Here is a 21,096-nt window from a genome sequence, read left to right on the forward strand (position 1 = left end):
CCGTAATGATAAACCAAGAGGGAAAGCAGGTGGAAAGGGAAGCTGTATGGAAGAGGAGCAGTGGATAAAGGGAATATTAAAAAGGAGCATGGAAGCATGATGTTGGACACAGTGCCTCTACATATTTCATGTGCCCTTGGGCTGTCGGTTTAGCCTCAGTATAATCATTCTGATGTTAAGAGTGAGAGAAGTAAAGGTGAGAAGGAAAGGAGTGAAGGGGAGAAGACCGAGTGAAAGAGAGAGATGCTGAATAATTATAGGCAATCTTTTTACTGAAGACATCCTCACATTATTGACAGTGGGAAAAGCTCTGTGTAAACACTTAGAATTAAAAATTGCCAAACTCTGTTTAGCAGCTTCAGTTTCAGGCTGCCGGTTTTGTTCATGCCGGCTCTCTGTCATGCTGTCATGGCTCACTGGGACTCCCTGAATAGAACAGTTGTTGTTGTTGTTTTTAGTTTTTAGCAACACCTGTGCGTTTCCCTCTATGATAATTCAAAATGCTCGCTACGAGAGGCCTATAGTGAGCGTGTCAACCTCTGCAAGCGAAGGCTGCTGCTCCAGCCATTAGTTGGGCATTACAAAGTTTATCAAAGTTCAGCAAGTGTACGCGCGCACTCGGGTATCCTCCGAGGATACGGCCAGCCAGTGGTGATTTGAGCTGCAGAGTTTATCATCTGTCGCTGTTTAAGGTCAGACACAAAATAAGATTCTGAAAAAAAAAGAACACACGAGACAAATACCAGCTGACAGGGTCACCCCTCAACAGCAGGCCAGCCCTGACATTTGTATGTGTTTGTGTATGTGTATGTGTTTGTGTGTGCGAATGGAGATATTTCTTAACTCGCTCGAACACTCTGCTGCCATCTGCACCGTCCTCGCCGGCTGACCTTTGGGTTCTTTGTTTTCTCACTTCGCGGAACCATTGGAGATCAGAGCGACTTTTCGGGGCTTTTCACTTTTTATTTGGCTTCCGTAGGGGAGAAAGTCATTTCTGCTGCCGCTGCAATAAGTGGAGAATTTAATTGAAAACTTAACTGTGAACGTTGAAATTTAAACTGTGTGTCCTTCAGCCCCGGAGAGCTCCTGCAGCTGTAAGACACGCTGTTATACTGAATTTCATCAGACACACTGCACATCAAGGCGTCCTTTTCATTTGAGCTGCTCTACTCCACTTCCGCCCTCACCTTATCGTCTTTTCTTGTCCTCTCTCGTCCTTTTTTCCTCAGCCCCCGGTCCAACTGTCCGGCCCTCCCCTCCCAGCCATTCGGCGCCTCCAGTCCAGCGGGACCATGATGCTCAGCAGCTCTGTGGAGGTACCCAGCCCGGGCGGGCTGAGCGGCCTCAGCGGGCTGAGTGCGGCTGCCCGGAACGTGGTGCGCTCCTCCAGCATCTCGGGGGCCATGTACAGCCTGGAGAAGAGTCCCGGCAGCGGGGGCCCGGACACTGGATCTTTGGCTGGCAACAAGAAACGGCGCTCCAGTCTGGGTGCCAAGATGGTGGCCATTGTGGGATTGTCGCAGTGGAGCAAGAGCACACAACAGCTCAACCAGCAAGGTCAGTTTGGCACAGTTGTGCTGGGTGTAAACTCTGAAACAGACTTTTCCCCACTCTTCTATATTTCTTGATTTCATTTCTGCCTTTTCATTACTTCTGTATGCAAATGTTCTTACATCCGATTCTCTTTATCCCAAGATATTTGTCCTTTTTCTCCCTTTTCCCCATTGTCACAAATTCAGCTAGGTCAATAAGACTTCAAACTCTCTTTGTTCCTTCTCCTTCTCTTTCTCCCCCTCTCTCGTTCTCCTCAGCTTCCACAGAGTCGCTCTCCCATGTCCTCGTTCTCTTTTTCTTCTGTCTTCTCTCTCCTTGGCCTCACTTTGCTTTTGTCTCCTTAAGCCTTGTTTCTGAAGTTTGTGGATATCAATCATCTCTTTGGAACTGGGTTTAGATTTCAAGCTGCAAATCATATTTTATTTCCAAATGTAGACTGAATCTTTAACGGGTCAGATATTTTCCAGTAGTCACCTTTATCCTCCCACCTTGGTTTAACATTAGAAAATGTTCCACATACCTTTTTTCTTTTTTTGAATTATTAAATGCTTTCCCATTGCAGTTGAATTGTTAGTCAGATTAATACTGATCTGACACAACAGTGATTGCTTTAGTCATTGCACAATAACATTAGCATAATCCAGTCCAAAGGGTTTTTGGTAGTGCACTGCCTCAGTTTTAATACCTATAATATCTTATTCAACAACCTCTCAGTGGCTTTACCTTTTGTGGCATTATCATTGTAATGAGTCCTTTTTAAAAGGTTGCAACACCGTTGTGAGCGTCATTGTGTGCTGAACTCTGAAGTGGGTTTTCTGCAGTAGCAGCTAGTGTGCTCATTGGCTGTATGGCAATGATAGTGGCATTATGTTCTAATAAGTCTCCTGTAGGGCATAATTACAGATACTGTGCAGCAGCAACAGAAGTCTTTCCCACTTCGCCCCTCAACGGCAAACACAAACCCACTCACTCCTAGCGGGAAATAGGAAAAACATGTCACACACTGAGGCTTGGTAAAGGCCAGGGGGCAGGGCCAGGAGGGGCAGGGGAAGCCGCTCATTTCAATGCAGTGAATATTTTCTCCATTCTTTTGTCTGCCGATAACAAACATGTTGTTCATCCCTCTACATCCGTCTGAGCACATTCTGTTTCTCCTTCCAGAACACTGAACTGTAACCTTTACAGAACAGTGTGTCCATGACTGCACGTGTATTTCTGCTTCCCTGCGCATGTTGTGTGTCTTAATTCTGTAAAAACGTTGAGCTGTATTGCTAAAGGTCTATTGCAAGGCTTTCTTCTTCATGTGTAGTGAGCTGGATACCATTTAAAATTTGTCAACACTGGTACCGTCAGTCTACCTTTCTGTACCGATACCAGAATTATACTTTTCTGTTTATTAAGTATTAGTCGTATGCAAACATTATTTTATTTGAAAACTGGTTATTATTATTATTGGTTTTAACTATGTACGTTTTATTTTTGTTTTGGTTATTTTAGGTGTTAATGTCTTGATTTAAAACTATTAAGATAATTAAGAACAAAAAGGACAGGTAACTACAGCATAAAATGACACTACCGAAGAGTCAAAGGTGACACAGTCAAGTGTAAGGGCCACTATCAAACAAACCATCACAATTCGTTTCGTTTCGTTTTGTTTATTTCGGTCAATACATGTCATTAAAAGAGAAGTAACAAACCAGAGAGAAAAAAGTAAATAAAAAAAATAACATCGATCAGAGTAAACAATAAGTAAACAGAAAAAGAAAATTCATCTTAAACCATCACAATTAAAGGGATAGTTCAACATTTTGGCAAATCGGCCCATTGCCATAATACCTATAGTCATAGCAGTAGGTTCGTTACCTTTATTTGTCGGTGCAAGCTATTTTTAGAACTGCCGAGCCGAGCGGCGAGCTGCTCAGAGCTACGCTACTGAGGCTAATGGGATTTCTTGGTTTCCCTCATTAAACTCATCAAATACACAATCCAACAACTCCAAAACGCTCTGGTGGACAAATTGTGACCTGCACATTCACCACGCTATGAGATAATAACGGAACGTTACAGGACAGAGTTGTTTTAGAGGTTTACCTCTAAAATGGCTCCGTCTCGTAACGTTCTGCTAAAAATAGCTTGCACCAATTAAACGTAACAAACCTACTGCTATGATGACTGTAGTGATTATGGCAATGGGCCAATTTGCCAAAATGTTGAACAATCCCTTTAACATGAAACTGTGACTGAAACTACATGCATAATGTTATGTTATGTCTATACTGAAGGACAGTTCAGGAAGTGTTAGGCCAGTTAGCTTAAGATGGATGTTAACAATGAGATTGCAATCTTAAAAAAATGTATGACAAAAAAAATCATCCAAACTATAAATGATTGGTTGAGTTTACACTGACTTACACGTAGGTAAGGTCATATTTTGATATTCGTTGTTGAATTAACAAATTAAAAGTATTTGGTGGTATCTCATCACAATCTACAGCACAAGGACTTTGTCTGAATAAAACTGTTCAGAAATATAAAAGTCATGATTTTAATAAGAAAAATGTTTCAACAAAGAATACCAAGGATTTCACAAAGCACTGGACTCCAACAATAGCCCAGCGAGGGAAAGAGTCCTTGTTCTAGGGAATTCAGCATGTTCATCTTCCGAATACATCCCATCCTCATCTTTTCTGGCCTCAAGACAACACACAAAGCAACTCTGTCCTCATCTCACCGAGATGAATCTTCAATATAATTTCAATCCCATTGGTTCTTTATCCGACTGTGACAGTATGAAGCAGATGTAACACGAGCAGACAGGCTTGTTCTAGTCTCTCACCCTCACATCTGTGAATTGAGGTCATCAAAGATAAGTGAGAGGGAACATTTGGGAGGACCATTGATGAAAACATCAGAAAAAAATCTAAATTGATAATGAAAGTGTGAGTTTACTCCAAACATGCTCCCATGCTCTAACATGGTCACCATATTGCTAATAGAGAGGTCGATACACACTACTTCACATGCACATAGTCACCTAAATTATCTAGTATCATTACCTGTTTTTGGCATCACACACATACACACACACACACACACACACACACACACACATATGCATATGCACACAAAGAGCTCAGCACGCTCAGGCACAGCTGACACTTGTCTGACACAGGCTGAGCTGTCGATATTTTCACCACAGGGGCTTTCATGTCTCTGTGTATGTGGTGATGAGGAGAGCACAATGGAGGAGAAAGTGTGGATGAGGAGGCTAGGAGGGGCTGAGGATGTGGAGAAGAGGAAGGGGAGACGAGGGGTGTGTCTAAATTTAGATGTTCAGCTGCCAGAGGAACACGTCGCGCCTGGAACAAAATCACAGTATCATGCACTGCTTCCTCTTCTTCCATCCGCACCGCATCTCTCCTTACGATAGCAGCACCGTCCTCAGCTCCACCTGCCCCATCATTTCCTCTTGCACAACAGGTAATGTGACACAGAACTAAGATACACTGCCCATCCAAATAAAAAAGTCACAACTAATATTTTGTTGAACCGCCTTTAGCTTTGAATATGGCACGCATACGCTGTGGCATCGTTTCAATAAGCTTCTGCAATGTCACATTTATTTCCATCCATAGTTGCATACATTTTTCAAAGATTCTCAATGTGGTTAAGGTCTGGACTCTGTGGTCACATTGGACCACATTTCTTCCTTGAAGATGATGGTTCCCCACTTTCCTTCCAGTTTTAAATAATGCGTTGGACAGTTCTTGACCCAATTTTAGCAGTCTCAGAAATCTCCTTAGATGTTTAATTTGTTTGATGCATGCCAATAATTGGACCCTTCTGAAACAGATTAACATCTTCTCCACGACCACAGGATGTGTCTTCTGACATAGTTGTTTAAGAAATGAGACTGTGTCAGTTAGGGTTAAATATGTTGTTGCCCGCTGAAACATAATCATCCATGCAGTAATTACCCAATGGGAGGCTCTTACCTATTAGTTTAGTTAAATCCAAGTGGTGACTTTTCTTTTGGATGGGCAGTGTATAACAGCTCGGCAGCAACCACGATCCTGCACTCATCAGCAAAACGTGACGGTGACCAATCCAACATTTACTATTCTACTCCATATAGTTAATGCATTCAGGTAATTATGATATACAGTAGTGAGACACTGCTGCTATTTCTTTAGAAATTAAAATGCGAGGGCAGTGGTAGTCGCACCTGACTGAAAATCTTTCTAGAAGTACATTTTACAGTGTTTTTTTAACAAAGTATGGACACAGCACATATTTAAAGGAGCTGTTTGTGGCCAGCATTGGCTTTAGCAGCTCTATGCTGACCAGTCCAGAAGAAACATGATGAGTTCAGCATCAATCCTCAGTCTCTTACTTGCCAACAATTGTCTCCAGCAGTGGACAGCAATGCTAATGTTAACGTCTCCAACGCTAACATACTAATCGGCTTACCCTGATTTTTTAAACTTTTTAAAAAATTTGAAATAAAAAAGAATGACTAATAAAATAAGGACTAGTGAAGAACTGTGGGTGAATGAATGAATGAATGTATGTTTTATTCATTTTTGAAAGAAAAAAAATCAATACATATTGATCAACATTCCAGCATTTGATCTGATCTTATTTTTCAAATGTCAAGTTTGTGTGATTTATGTAATTTCTCCACGTAAAACTCATCCAGTATCAAAATGATAATATCACCATATCATTGGGAATTGGCCTTAACAGCTTCACTAAGTTAAGCTCAGATAAGCTCAGAGAAAAAATAATGTTGTTTACTCAGTGACCCAGTGAGACCAAAGTGGGCTACACTAATCCTTTTTCTCTACCTCATAATTTACACCAGCTAGAGGTGAGAAGTGGATTGCATATAATTAGGTAGGTGAGTCAGGCTGACAGACTGACTGACAGACGGGTACACAACACACACAGACGAACAGACAAGTGACACGCAAACATTCCTCCCTGCTTGGTCAGGTTCGATTAGGCTCCTCTGCAGGCTCCTTCCTGGCGTTCATTAATGGCCCAATCTGGCCAGCTGTCAGTGCTCCATGTTCCCAGTGACAAATGCATTGATTGGCTGACGGAGTGGGCCAGCCCAGGTGCTGACCCCCTGCTCCACTTGGTTGGTCACCTAATAGCCAACAAGCCATTGGTTGAATTGGTCCTCAGAGAAGAGGGGACGTATGGAGGAAGGGATGTAGGATTTTAAATGGGAAGTAGGACAAAGAATTGGAAACAAATGAACAAAACCAATGCAAACTGATCATCTGATTGTCTTTTGATTGACTTTACAACGTTTTAAAGGCTTCAGTATTCCACCGTCTAGTAAATAAAATTACAAGTGGTTAGTTTTTTCTGATTAATAAAACACACATGAAAGGACAAAAGAAAATGAAGGGGGGATATAGATTGATTGGGACACAAAGATGTAAAAAAAAAAAAAAAAAAAGGAGAGATAAAGTGAAGGGAGACAGGAGAAGGATATGTCAGCGTGTCACCATTAAAGTGCTATTAGGAGGTAATGTGTTTATGGTGTTGTTATTGTGTCAGAGTTTCTGCAGGGTATGTTCCAGCCAGTGCTCCATTTTGTGAATTGGATCTAGTCAGTTTCTTTCTACGTAGTTCACAATCAGCTGAATGGGTCCTGGTAAGATCTTATGCAAGCAACGTAATGTTTTTTGTAGACGTGGCCGAGCAAGAATTGGTTGTGATTTTTATAATGACATCATTTCCAAACCAAAAACAACCAGTGATCAGTGTTTCCTGGAAAGTAGGTGTGTTAAAGTTCTTTTAAAGCCTTTCTCATTCAACGGTCTTAGTGGGCTTGCCTCTTTGGGAACTTTGATTACTGTTCAGTGATCTTGCCAACTGCAGTCGTCATCATTAGCAGTACAACGGCACAATCTGCTCACAACTTCAGTATGATCAATTCCACAGGGTTCATGTTTTCATACATAAATCAAATTATCACTCACTCCATCTTTTTTGTACCCTGTTGAGTAAATGCTAAACTTTGGAGCACATGGTCCAGGTGGTACGTCCTCATCTCACCGACACTGATGTTTCATGTGGTGGATTCTTGGTGCACCCCTGTCTTCCATCAGTCTTTCACCACAGGTGGTCGAACAAACACTTGAGACCCCTCCTACATGACAACAATCTACTGATGGCAGTTCTTGGTACTGTCTAAAACGGAAACATCATTATAAGGCGGTGGTGTTGGTGCCACACCCATCTAACTTGTGTCTCTCAGACAGACAAACTTGAAACAAACTATAACTGTCTATAATTGGTTTGAGGGCAGAACGTGAAGAGAATAGAGAGGATGTGTCAACTGAGTGATGGATTCTTTGTCTGAAATAGGACAAGGACATTTTGAAAGACGGTAACCTTGTCAACATTATCATGCAGCAGCTGAGACCCCAGACAGTTTTAAGTGTTAATGGGTGCCATTTAATTGTGCCTTCTGGTGTTTCCAAACAGAGGTTTGTAACTTTAAGAGGTCAGTGCTCTGCTCTTCACATTTATTTAACATGAACAATTCATTTTACAGCTCCAATCCACTTTTTCCAGCATTCCTCTGTGCCACAAAACACTCCAACATCTCTAGGCCAGATGAATAGTCACCTGACCAACCTCTGTGCTTACCTGCCAAAGATAACCGAGTGAATTTAGGCATTCATGGCTTTGCACAATAGAGATGTGTAACACCAATTAAGATGCAGACAGCAGAGAGGACAAGTTTATGTTTTAGGTGGTAGCTACGTGCTACGCAACAGTGATGTATAAGGTGTTGGTCCATATTTAGATCCCACTAGATCTTTGATTCAGGCTATTTACATGCACTCCTAGATATAATGCATGTTTTTCTTCCATAATGCATCTCGATTTTTCCATTCATAGCCCTGACTCCCACTGTCATTGTCTCATTATTCGTGGTTTTGTAACAGGCGCGTGTTGGGGATGGCATTTTGGTTCTGTCTGTGTGCTATTTATTACCTGCTATTATTAGTACCAGTGAGGAGAACACATGCGCACACACATACACACAAACACAAACGGTTTCCCAGGTTTAATGGGTGAGTCACTCTTCTGCTGAACACGGTCTTAGCTCCTGAGCAGGTTTATCCATGACTGTGAAAACAGAGCTAGTAGAGCAGCCCCCAGTACACTGTCAGTCTGCATGGAGGGACGTGGCATGTACAGAAACAAGCGCCACTGATGAGATGCAGTGCACCAGGAGACTTAGATTAAAGGAAACCAGGCATGGATGTGTGTCTGTTTTTTGTGTGTTCTTGGTGAGCGTCCCAGTCTAAGGATTCAGCTCCAAGCCACCTCCTCCAGCTTATATACACAGTATATCCGTGTGTGGCTGTGTGTGTGCGCGTGCATGTTTAGTGTGTTTGGCTATAGTGCACATTCACACTCAATCACCTCACTCTTTTCTGCTCCATTTAGCTCTCTCAGCCCACTCAACACCCATCCTCTTCTTTTCTCAACCTTGCTTTTCAGTTTCTTTAAATATTCTCTATTTAAATCTTTTTTTCTCTCTGCGTGTTTATTTCTGTGATGCTGGAGCTACTGTTGGAAGTACACCAGAGACACAGAAAAGAAACAGAGACAGAGCAGCAAGAATGTGTGTCTGACACAGGAAGAGAATGCGCTTCAGTTTGCTTAATAAATTGATTCCAACTTTGTTCTGAGACCAAGAGCAGCCACATTTCTGTGTTGCACATTTGTACACAAATTACTCGGAGCTGGCTGACAACAACTCTCACTCTAACCTAGGGAGGGAATCTTCGTGAAGGAGCTTTTGCCATTGTCAGTAATGTTAAACCAATTTTCCGCTCCTCTGTTTTATTTTGTCTTTCAATAAATGAACCCAGGTGTTTCTGTTTTCATTCTCCTTGCCTATATAAATCTATTAAAAAACTGTGACTCTGTGGCACCAACTACAGTAAGCTTTGTTTGTCTTTGTAGAGTTTTCATAATTGGCATTAATCTCCCTGTTCTCTCATCATTGTCAATGGAGGACAGTGGGTGTAGCCCATAGACTGTAAAAAGAATGGACGTAGCACCCGTGACGTCACCCATTGGTTTGGGGGAGTCTGTTTTGTGCTCCTACTATGGGCATTTGAACTGCGCCATCTTGGATTTTAGTGGGAGTCTACTTTCCATATTTGGAGAGGTGCGGCGGTTTGCCGGCCGAGAACCCGCCCACTGAACTCGAAGCAACCAATCAACGGTCGGTAACTTTCTGTGAACCTGTCACTACGTAACCACGCCCCCATTTATGTACGAATTTGAAGCCTAAACAACACTAAACACCCCCCCCCCCCCCCCAGCCTGGTACAATAAAATGTACCAGGCTGTAAATATGTTTTTTTAAGCCGTAAAGTCGGCTATTTAAACATGGGGGTCAATGGAGAGTTGCTCACTTCTGGTCCCAGCCCCCAGAGGCCGGAGGGGAACTGCAGCTTTTTGAACACGGAAGTGGTCTTCACTTGTAGAACCCACAACTCCCCCCTTGGTGTAGCCTAGTGTGGTGCTATTGTGTTTGTGCTTGTTTGGTTCATTGGCTCATGTTTTTGGTATAATCTTCATAGCTAGCAGTCCTTGTTGGCCTAAAGCAAACTAAATGCAATATAAACACGCTGCTATTTAATAGTTGTTTTTCTCTACCAGAGCCTGCCTTTTGGGGGAACAAGCATTAACATATGTGACTGTTGCATTTCTTTGGCCAACATTAAAGCACAGTTCCTGTAACCACTAATGCAAAGGAGCATTGCTGACACTGTATATCTGTGACTGTTGACAGGACAATGTTTAGCTAAAGCATTACTTCAATCAGTTTATCTGTAGTGTACATTAAAAGTCCTGAATACTTGCAATGGGGATGTTTTCCTCCCCAGTCCCCACACTGAGATAACTCTTCAGGACAGGCTGATGTGATGCAGAGCGGAGATAGCTACAGTATGAATAACATTACTTAGTGTCTGTTTCTATCCCAAAATAAGTTTTTTTAAATATTGCTGGGTTATCCGTTTTAGACAGTCTGCCACCAACCCAGGCACAGTTCTCTAAAATAATTCTACTTGATGATACACTGAATGTACTGTAGGATTTTGTGGGATATTAAAGTAATTGTTTTGGCAGGAGGAAGAAACCCAACACAAAAAAGGTCCACTGACTAGTATGTCCACTGTTTAAAACTGCCAGCCTATGCATGTGTTTAGACTGTCTTACAGTGGACCAGAGAATAGTCCTAGCATTTTAGTACTCGGGGTGTTTTTGGGGTGACTCACTCGTGCCCTACTTCTAGCTCCATTTCTGAGTCACAGCTAGGAAACACACTTAAGGAATTTTGGCAGAGACATTTTGGAAAGCTTACGGTGATCGGATCCTTCGAGGGAAAACTCACCCCTCAAGAGAAATTCTTACACATCAAGACAACTCAGAAAAAAGGCCTGTGAACAAAAAATGAGCAACAGTGGATAAAAAAAGCTAAGAATTGCTAGAATAGTAAGAGTGGGAGCTGTTGAATCTCTGCAGCATCTGAACTATGGTACATTTGAACTGTCCTGTCATAATAATAGCTATTCCACTGGATGACTACACATGATGGCTATTCATATCCACTGTGACTAATCAAAAAAAAAAAATCCTCCTTGTGTCCTCCGAGCTGCTATTTCAGGTGAGACTGCCGCTCTGTTTTCTCCCTCACCTCACCTCCCTGCTCCACCACCTCATCCTTCTTTTGAAGCGTATTGAGCCACTGGCTCTCCTGACACATACAAACTGAAACCCTACTCATGTCTCTAAAAGCTTTCTCTTCCCCCACCGGTGCTTTTAGAGGCGACCAAACACCAGCTAAGCTGACCGGCGATCACTTTCTCTCCCTCTCTGTTTCTTATCTCTCCGCTTGCCATACTGCCTCATCGCGCTCTTTGTGTCTCTCCCCGCTCACTGACATCTTAATTTTCTCTCTCCTTTATCTCTCCTCCCTTCATCTCCATTCCATTTGCTCTCACTTTCACTCAGGGCTTCTATCATGTTTTCTCAATCTCACCCCACAGTCTTCTCCATCCTCTGTGCTCTATTTTTAGCCAGACAGAATGGTGAACCATTCGACTGAAAATCTGTCTCTCTCTCTCTGCCTGTATACCTACTGCCGGTATGCATGTTTGTGTTTGTGTGTAGCTTCTACATATCAAACAACGCCTCTCCACCAGGTGTGAACGTATCTGAGTTTCAAAGCACTGCTCATAAAATCTGTTGCAACCTTTATATTCAAAGGAATTGCTCGACATTTTGGGAAATTCACTTGTTTTTCTGTCTTGCCGAGAGTTGGGCGAGAAGATCAATACCACTCTTGTGTCTCTATGATAAATATGATGCTCCAGCCAGACTGGAAGCAGGGAGAAACATGAAGCCTGGCTCTGTTCAAAGGCAACAAAATCCACCAGCCAGAACCAGTGATTTTCATTGTAAGCTTGTTTGTGCTGGTCGCACCACCATATAAGATAAGATATATATTGTTCATAAATCATTTGATTTCAATAAAATTGCTAGGAATGGTCATTTTTTTCTGTAGGGGCAGAGTCAACCTGAGAGGTTTTTTTGTTTAACTTTGACCAAATTTCATAGGAAGAGCTCTCTGCTTTAGCAACCTGGGTCGAGAATGAGCAAGAGCGCTTAATGGCATCCCAGCAATGCTTGAGCAGTAACACACAGTGTGTACCACCAAGCTTAAAAGAGTGTGAGGTGATTAACTGTGTTATGTATTTGTATCAATGTCTGTGTGTGATAGACCTATAAGTGGGGTGCCATTACCGCTCCTCTCGACGTGGAGTGCTGGACACACTTAAACAGAAAGTACACAGACCTGCATAGCAGCAACACAACACATGCACCTAATAGTCCCTTCATATACAAAGTTTCTAAATCAGTTTTAAGGCACAGGGAAGCTGCTGCATTAGTTTACTTCAGTTCTTGTTTACCTTTTACACCAGTTAATTTCTCGTCTTGTAAATCAGAGAGAGCACATATCAGTTGTTGAGATCATTTCTTTTCTCCTCATTGTTCGACAATTTGTCTGGGGAATTTTCTTGACCTCAGTGTAATTTTCTTCACACAAAGGAGAATTGTTGGAACAGTTAAATTAGATCAGCAGAATTTCGATTTAATTCGTGTTGAGAGATCTTGTTAAGGCGAGCCTTTATTTTGTAACGTACGTCTTGCTGGGTAAGTTAGTGGGAAATTATGTTTGGTACTTTATGCAATTGGATGTTTTTGTGAGCTACATAAACATTTTGTTAGTTTCATCTGTTCTTCTCATCTGTTTCTTCCCTATAAATCGTTTGGCTGCAGAGTTGAGTAATAAAGAGGAAATTACATCTGAATTAGATTACTCTTTTCCTCATTGTAATTAATTGTCATGAGACAGAAGCCTGTGTGGCATATTAACTCTCTGACAGACATCCTGCCATACATGAAGATTTTAGATTTCAACAAATCATTTCCCATGCAACGTGATGCTGTGAAAGGCTAATCGCCTCAAACTGACCACTCCCTGGCTTAGGCCTGAGCTGTTAATGTGATTCTCTCACACACGCATTCACACAACACAGGAGATTACTTCAGTTTGACTCCCATGCATGATCATTGAACACAGAAGAACACTTGGCGTACCAGGCAACACTTAGCTCTGCGCCACATTTATTTGCTTTTGTTCACTGTTATTGTTGAGTAAGTGTCTGCAAAGTTGACTGCTGGCAGAGTCTGGTTAAACGGTTGAATTATAATGAAAATGGTTTGAGGAAGAACACAAATACACACTCATCCAGACATAAACACAACTAAATCGACACACACTGTCATTTAGAAGCTTTGTTCATTAACCAGTCTATGGTTTATTGCAACAGTGGTTCCCCTCACACTGATTATGTCCTAAAAGTAACAGTTAGATGTTTTGAAAAATATGCACATTCATTTTCTCACTAACAGATAGACAATAATATAAAACTCTCATTCTATAAAGCTAGAACCAGTCTGGGTTAGCCTGTCGCATAAAGACTGGAAACAGGAGGAAACAGCTAGCCTGGCTCTTTTTAATGGCATGCATACCTGCACCTCTTAAGCATAAATGTTGCAGTTATTAAAGTGCTACTTAGTTTAGTTTAGTTAAGTTCATTATTACAGGACAGTGTACAATACCATTAATCAATTGTAGAACAACGAAGAGATGGTTGTACCAGATTTAGCCTCTAGGGCTAATTTCCATCTGTAGTCCCAACATAAAACTCACAATAAAATACAGATCACAGTAAAATACAGGAGGCATCTGTTCTGTTCTGTTCTGTTCTGATCTGTTCTGTTCATGTGAACCTTGGCAAGAAAACAAGTGATTTCCAAAGTCTTCAACTGTTACTTTAAGATAGATAGATAGATAGATAGATAGATAGATAGATAGATAGATAGATAGATAGATAGATAGATAGATAGATAGATAGATAGATAACCATTCATGTAGAAGACCATCACACATTAAGATGCCACCTGAGAGTATTTTCAACGTCCTCTTACCCTTTCTACCCTTCTAGCTGAAATATGACTTTGTACTGTGATGGTGTGGGTCTCCCATGGGTTGATGGACCCTCTAGCAAAGAACAATGAGCTGACTTTTCAAACATAGTTAATGTGTTTACAGGGGTATATTATGTTTTAACCAAGGATGTCCTGGGGGGTAAAACCAATAAACTTCATCTACATAAGTTTTTAATTAGAGGAATAGGGTTTTAAATTATTGCTGTTGTTTGAAATTTCAAGTGTCTGCCATAAACAGTCATGTTAAACAGCGAACAGTCAAGGTTGTAGGCTCTGCATGATAATCATAGTCTAGTATCTGTATACTATATATACACTGACTCAATCTTACGTAACTGGGTGATACATGATTACGGCTATGAATCACAGTTTTATATAAATTCCTGTCTTAAGCTTCTACCTTGAATCTTCCTTTCGTCCAAATTTAGCAGGGGTCCGACATACCACAACAGATCTTTCATGTCCAACACCCATGCTTGGTTACTGTTGCTATGCATGGTAGATCGTTGCCGTCACCGGTGCATCCAATAGGCATGTCGGCGCAGCCAGGGAGTCTAAAAACAGCATTGTGTATTACAGCATATAATGAGAAAGGCTTCATCAGTGTTCTCTCCAAATGTCAGAGCAGCTTTAATGATCTACTGAGCGCACACACACACACACACACACACACACACACACACACACACACACACACACACACACACACACACACACAGACGCACAGAAGCTATACTCTATGTGTGAGTGTGCGTGCAGTCACAGTGTGTGGCTCTTTTCTGCATTGTTGGCGTTTTCTGTAATCCCACCTTTCTTTATTTCCCTCTCTGCTATTAATTCTCTCTGCTCAAGCTATTAATTCTTTCCAACCCCACCACTTCACTCCCTCTTCCATCCTAATCTTCCACCCTGTAACTCGATCTTGCCTTATCATGATTATAAAACATGTGGCTTGCATAAGTAGCTCCATTGGTTTTTACACGCAATAAGAAAGTTTTTTGAGTGTGCGATTGCTTCCCCCGGCCGCGCATTTCTGTGAGATTCATGAGTGTTACTTCAGGGACGAAGTATTACTCATCACAGTGAAGCCAACAGGAGACACTTTAACAGGAAGCCCTCTCCTGTAGCACAGTGAAGCACAACAGCTTATATAATGTTGTTATTTTAGCTGCTAAAATGGCATATGTCAGGCTACCTCTAATTACGTCTTCCAGGATGTGTGTACGTTTGATGTTGCCGCTGTATGATAAAAGTTAATTCATCAGAGAGACAGAGGAGAAAATAAACTAAATATTTTAGATGGGATGGACCTGGAAAAGAGATGGGAGCTGTGAGATAAAGATGGACACGGGCCAAAAACTAGAGAACTACCACAGAGGATGAAATGAAAGTGACGGTGATTTGGAAAGGCAGTCAAATCAAACAGAAAAAAAAGAAAATCGGTGCTGAGGGGAGAGTGTGTGTATAGAAGAAGGGGGGGAGAAGAGATAAGAAAAAGATCGCGAGCGAACAAAGAGCTGGAGATGAAGAGCAGCAATAAAGAAGAAAGAGGAGTGTAGGGAGATCAGATTTAAAGACGGCGCTGGCTGATTAAGGAACGAGACCAGTGGAGAGGACAATATGAGCGAAGAAAGACCCAGTGAGAGGGGAAAGGCTTATGAGCGAACATGCCGGCCGGGGCTCTTGGTGCAATGCAGACGGCATTGCCATGGAAACGAATGGAGGGAAAGCGCAGACGAGGAGGAGGGGATTAGATAGGAAGGAAGAGATGACTGCTTTGCACTGTGGAGAGAGAGGTGGGAGGGGGCTGTTTTGACGAGAGGGGAGGGGCCGGCTGACAAATGAGCAACAAGTGTGGATATGAAGTTAAATGAATAGCTGCTTGATAGTTGAAGGATCGGTTTATCTGGAGACGTCCCGCTCAACTCCAAAGGTCGTTGTAACAGTTTCACCTTCAGCCCAGACACATTCCAACACCACCAGATGTAGATCACACACTGATATTTGAATAATGATTTCACACTGTCATATTGTTGAACCTCCGTCCCGCGGGGTCCCGTTACCGTCGGCTACTTTAGTCTGCTCGGCTTTCAGAGTAATGTTGCCACCATAAATTCTTCTTTTTTTCTTTTTTTTCTTTTTTTTTGTAAAGTGATGGTGGGGATGAGCCTGTCGCCATGGCGCCAGTTGTCTCAGGTGGCATTGTCTGGGTCCAGATCCGAGGGCGGGGGTTGTCATGGCAGCAAGAGTTTGTCTGGGTGTGACGCTGCACACAGAGACACACACACACGTCGTCTTCGCAGTACACACACAAACACACTCGTCTGTTGGAAATAGTCTTGACTACAGGATTAAAAATAGAAGGCAGCAGGAGGCGGCGCCCTCTCCTCGTCTCCAGCGCCCCTGGGACCCCATCATTCTCATCTTCCTCTTCACTCCCGTCTCCTCAACGCTGACATCTACTTGACATCTTCCTTTCTCCGAGACACTCGGCCCCCCCCACGTTAGATCTGCTCCTTACAGGCCCCGCCCCTCAAAGTCTCATCAAGTGGCTTTGTTTGCTCTCTTGTTTATCTCCATAGTGATATGGTGATGTGGGGTGTCTGCGGTTGTCATGGTGACGAGAGGGGCACGGCGAGGATGCTTAATGAGCTTGGAGTCGCTCAGGCTAATGAAGTGGGACGGCTGTACCTGGGTGTGCGCTCAACTAGCAACAATGAGAGAGACTGCTTGTTAAAAGTCTCCTCTGGTGACTTCACCGCACCGTTTCCACTATCTGGGCTCCCATACAGGAGTGATGTATGGGTTTCTACAGCAACCATGGCTGCAGTCATAATGAGCTGTGCAGATGCAGCACTAAAACAGGAAGTTCACCAGTTTCCTTGACTAGTGATTTACTCTCAAATTAACAAGTTCAACAAAAGGGAAAAACTGACTTTTTTTTTTTAAAGAATCAGGTTTAAAAATCTACGCCTGCTCAGAAAGCCCCAATCAAAGGGGAGACCCACAAATTAGGTCTTTTATAAAACAAGCCTTACTGACACAACCGGCGCACACACAGGCCTCTCTCATCCTCCCATCTGCCTGAGCCGTCACCCTATAGCCCAGACTGCTTCCATGCACACACTGTGCGAAAGTGTAAATGTTGCTCGAAGGTGTGAATGTACAAACAAACACCAGTGCTGTCTAATGTCAGCATGACATGTCTCTACAGATTATTCTTTTAGCTTGGCTTTGAGGTTTTCAAATGTTATTGTTTGCAGTCGTGGACATTAGAGAGAGAAAAAGTGTTTCTTTCCCTTCTATTAAATATTTCCTTCAATGTAAACCTCAGCAAGCATCCTCCTGTAGTGTACTCAGTCAGTGTAATGTAGTGTAAATGTGATTAATGACTCCTGTGTGCACTGATAATAGGCCTGGAACTAATGATTATTTTTCACTCATTTCGTTCATTAATATGTGGATTTTTTTCTTGATTAATCTGTTAATTATTTTGTCTATGAAATGAATTGTGAAAAAAATTCCTAGAGCCCAAGGCCTGCACTGACATGACATGACGCCTTTTTACACTCTGAGAACGGATAACCTTGCAAAAATGAGAGCACAGTAGCGCTAGGCGGGATAAGGGAGTCACTGGTAAAACTGCGTGAGCGCTCAACCTCAGATGTCACATCCTGAACCCAAATCACCTACGACTTTGAACTCGGCACGTCAAGCTACAGTGTGTCATTACAAGGGATGATGCTCTGAAAGCTTCTTCTGGGGTTAGCAGCTCTCCAGCTCACTCTGTTCTCCTTGTGTCAGCAGAGTTGTAAAGCCTAAATACCTCGCCCGCCTCCCTCCCCCCTCCCCCCTCGCAGCTCAGCCCTCCTGACTTTCTATCCACCCGTTCCCCGAACGCTCACAGCAATCCTCCAGCCGCCAGTTTGTGTGTGTTTCTACCTCATAAGTCAGGCTCTGAAGTCCCCCCTAAAAGCCCACTGGGCCCTGCTCGCAACAGCCACTGTAGTGTTTAAAATGCGATGTAGTAATAACCTGTGAAGTGGAGAGATTTTCCAATAGTGCGGGGACATCCCTGTGGATATTAGGTGAGATTGCCTTCTCGCCTGAGTGGGCTTGCTTCAAAACAAAGAGTGGAGAGATGGGTGTTCTCAACCTAAATCCCTCCTCATTTCTAGCTTCAAGTTTTTAAGTGAAGAAACACACACTCACACTGGATAGTTGTGCATCCCACCTGACAAAAATGGTTCAGAAACATCCACCCACTGTCACTCTCAGATTATTCTTATGAATCTAAATACAGTTTACCTGAGAACATATATATCATTATATAAATGTCTGCAGATGAAGGTGTGATGGGGTTCAGATCTGTGCCTACTTGTCCAGGCAGCAGGTGCTGGTTGTGTATTAATACCTGACTTCCTTATCAGACAGCTCAATGACCTCCTACGCCGTGGATTATCCTGCAGAAATGTAAGACACTTAAACCAAGAGCTGTGACCTCTGTGTTTTTTTCCAGACGGCGGGACAAAGAAACTTCGCAGCACCATCCGACGGAGCACCGAGACTGGCATCGCCGTGGAGATGAGGAACCGGGTGACACGGCAGGGCAGCAAGGACTCAACCGACGGCAGCACCAACTCAAACAGCTCTGATGGAACGTGGGTATCCACCGTCCGTCCATCCAATCATCCATCCACACATGGTACCCATCAATCTAACGTTAGTTCTGCTCTGACCCTCTCAGGTTCGTCTTCCCTACCACGCGCCTGGGGCCCGAGAGCCAGTTCAGTGACTTTCTGGACGGACTAGGCCCTGCTCAGATTGTAGGCCGGCAAACACTAGCTACACCCCCCATGGGTAAGCCAAGAGTGACGCACACAAACCGACTCTCTCTGTCAGTCAGCTTGATTCTGCTACTTAAAATGTGCTTCACATTCTCTTTGTTCTCCTGCATTTGATTGGGTTTGTCCTCATGTGGGAGCAAAAGATGAAACGGCATGTTGCTGCATGACCAGTCTTTCGTCATCACTGTAAATAAATCTGTAGTACACGGACAAAATAAGGCAAATAAATACAGCCACATACATGCTGCTTGATGCACAGCGGTGTCTAAAAATACGACACAATACCGGAGTTTTCACTCAGCACGAATGAAGTTATTCTTGCATGAGATATGAATCTTTCATGCAAAGGTCATTTCATGTGGAAAACAAGAGAGGAGAACAGCGGGAGCCACCATTCCTGCTTGGGGAAAACAGACCTGCAGCTCTGTGTCGCCCTCTGCTGTTAGATATTTGCAACTGCAGCTTTACTGAAGGCCACAAGTGCAAGTGCAAACAAAGTTTAGATCTGTTTTTATTGTGATTATTACAGGGTTTTCAGCGATGTGATGTGTGCGTGCTCTCTCTACAGGGGATGTTCATGTAGGCATGGTAGACAGAGGAGGGCAGCTGGAGGTTGAGGTCAACCAGGCCAGAGGGTTGATCCCCAAACCAGGCTCCAAGAACATACCAGGTACCAACGTCAGCCTTCATTTGTTTGTCACATTCCACTGACTTCGGCACCCGTGTAGGAGACTGACTGCTTGCTGCGCTTAATCGTGTGCGGGCATGTGTGTGTGTTGTATCTACAGCGACCTACGTGAAGGTGTATGTCCTGGAGAATGGAGTGTGTTTGTCCAAGAAGAAAACCAAAGTAGTGAAGAAGAATCTGGACCCCACCTACCAGCAGGCTCTGTTGTTTGATGAGAGTCCTCAGGGCAAAGTCCTACAGGTAAGTGAGGCACTGCCTTTTTCTACGAACCACGGAAACGAGGTGGCATCTGTGAAAAGTCACCGCGGTAACGCATTGAGGAGGAATGGAGCGTTACACTGATGCTGCATTCACGTGCCGTCGGGCAGACGGCTGTCTGTAACAAACCAGAGGTCATTTTAGTCACAGAAGTCGAGAGAAAGCCGGTAAAATGTGGGTCAGGTAAACAATACGACATCGCCATGACAACATATTGTCACATGTATTGTTTTGCCTCGTGCTGACGGACCACTTGTTTGCATAGAGGCTGTCGTCCGTCTGCTGTCTGCCCAATTTCACGTGAATGCAGCATGAAAAATATGATTGAGTTGCTTGCGATATACAACCGCAACTTTAGATGGGAGTAATTCCTACACAATGTACCTTTAAGAACATGTATCATAATAGATAACAGTATTTCTTGATGCCTCATCTTCTCTGTAGGTAATAGTGTGGGGGGATTACGGGCGTATGGACCACAAGTGCTTCATGGGAATGGCCCAGATCCTTCTGGAGGACTTGGACCTGTCTGCCACAGTCAGCGGCTGGTACAAGCTGTTCCCTACCTCCTCTCTGGCAGACCCCAGCATCGGACCCCTCACCAGACGCCTCTCCCAGTCCTCTCTGGAGAGCGCCACCAGCCCCTCATGCACCTAGACACCCCAGTAGACAGCCACATGCACGGACACAGGCAGGAGTCATGCAGACACGGACACACGTACTGTAAATACACAGCGACTGTATTTGAAGCGCAAGACAGGTAGGCATACACACACATATATATATATATATATACCCATGTGCATCTGTGCAGGACGACACATGTGACACATTCTATTTGGTCCCATCCACCTGACTTCACACACTGACGGGCCGCCATATCCATTACTGAACATTACACTCCACTCTCGGTTCATATTCTCACCCACTGATGAGTGTTTTTAGTCAAGTAAGCAGTGAGAAAATCCAACTTGATGTAGGCATAATTTATGAGAACATGTAGCATTTTTCACCCTCTCATTTCAACATCTCCTGCCATGACACAACAGTCCACCAGGTGCCATATTCTGCAATTCATAGTATCAGATCTCCGTGGCACGCCTCATCCCAGGGCCATCCCGA

General features: G+C 43.3%; 1 protein-coding gene across 1 annotated transcript; it reads left to right on the forward strand.

Moving 5' to 3' along the window:
* Positions 1-1,292: 1,292 nt before the first annotated feature.
* rims3 (regulating synaptic membrane exocytosis 3) lies at positions 1,293-20,631 on the forward strand (the record flags this gene model as incomplete). The annotated part of the gene is made up of 6 exons (XM_083981854.1): positions 1,293-1,557; positions 18,701-18,842; positions 18,929-19,041; positions 19,597-19,698; positions 19,817-19,956; positions 20,419-20,631. 6 exons carry the CDS (start codon positions 1,293-1,295, stop codon positions 20,629-20,631), a joined length of 975 nt encoding a protein of 324 aa, XP_083837980.1.
* Between the last annotated feature and the right edge of the window lie 465 nt (positions 20,632-21,096).

Source organism: Trachurus trachurus (assembly GCF_905171665.1).
Source record: "Trachurus trachurus genome assembly, chromosome: 11".
Lineage (NCBI taxonomy): Eukaryota > Metazoa > Chordata > Actinopteri > Carangiformes > Carangidae > Trachurus > Trachurus trachurus.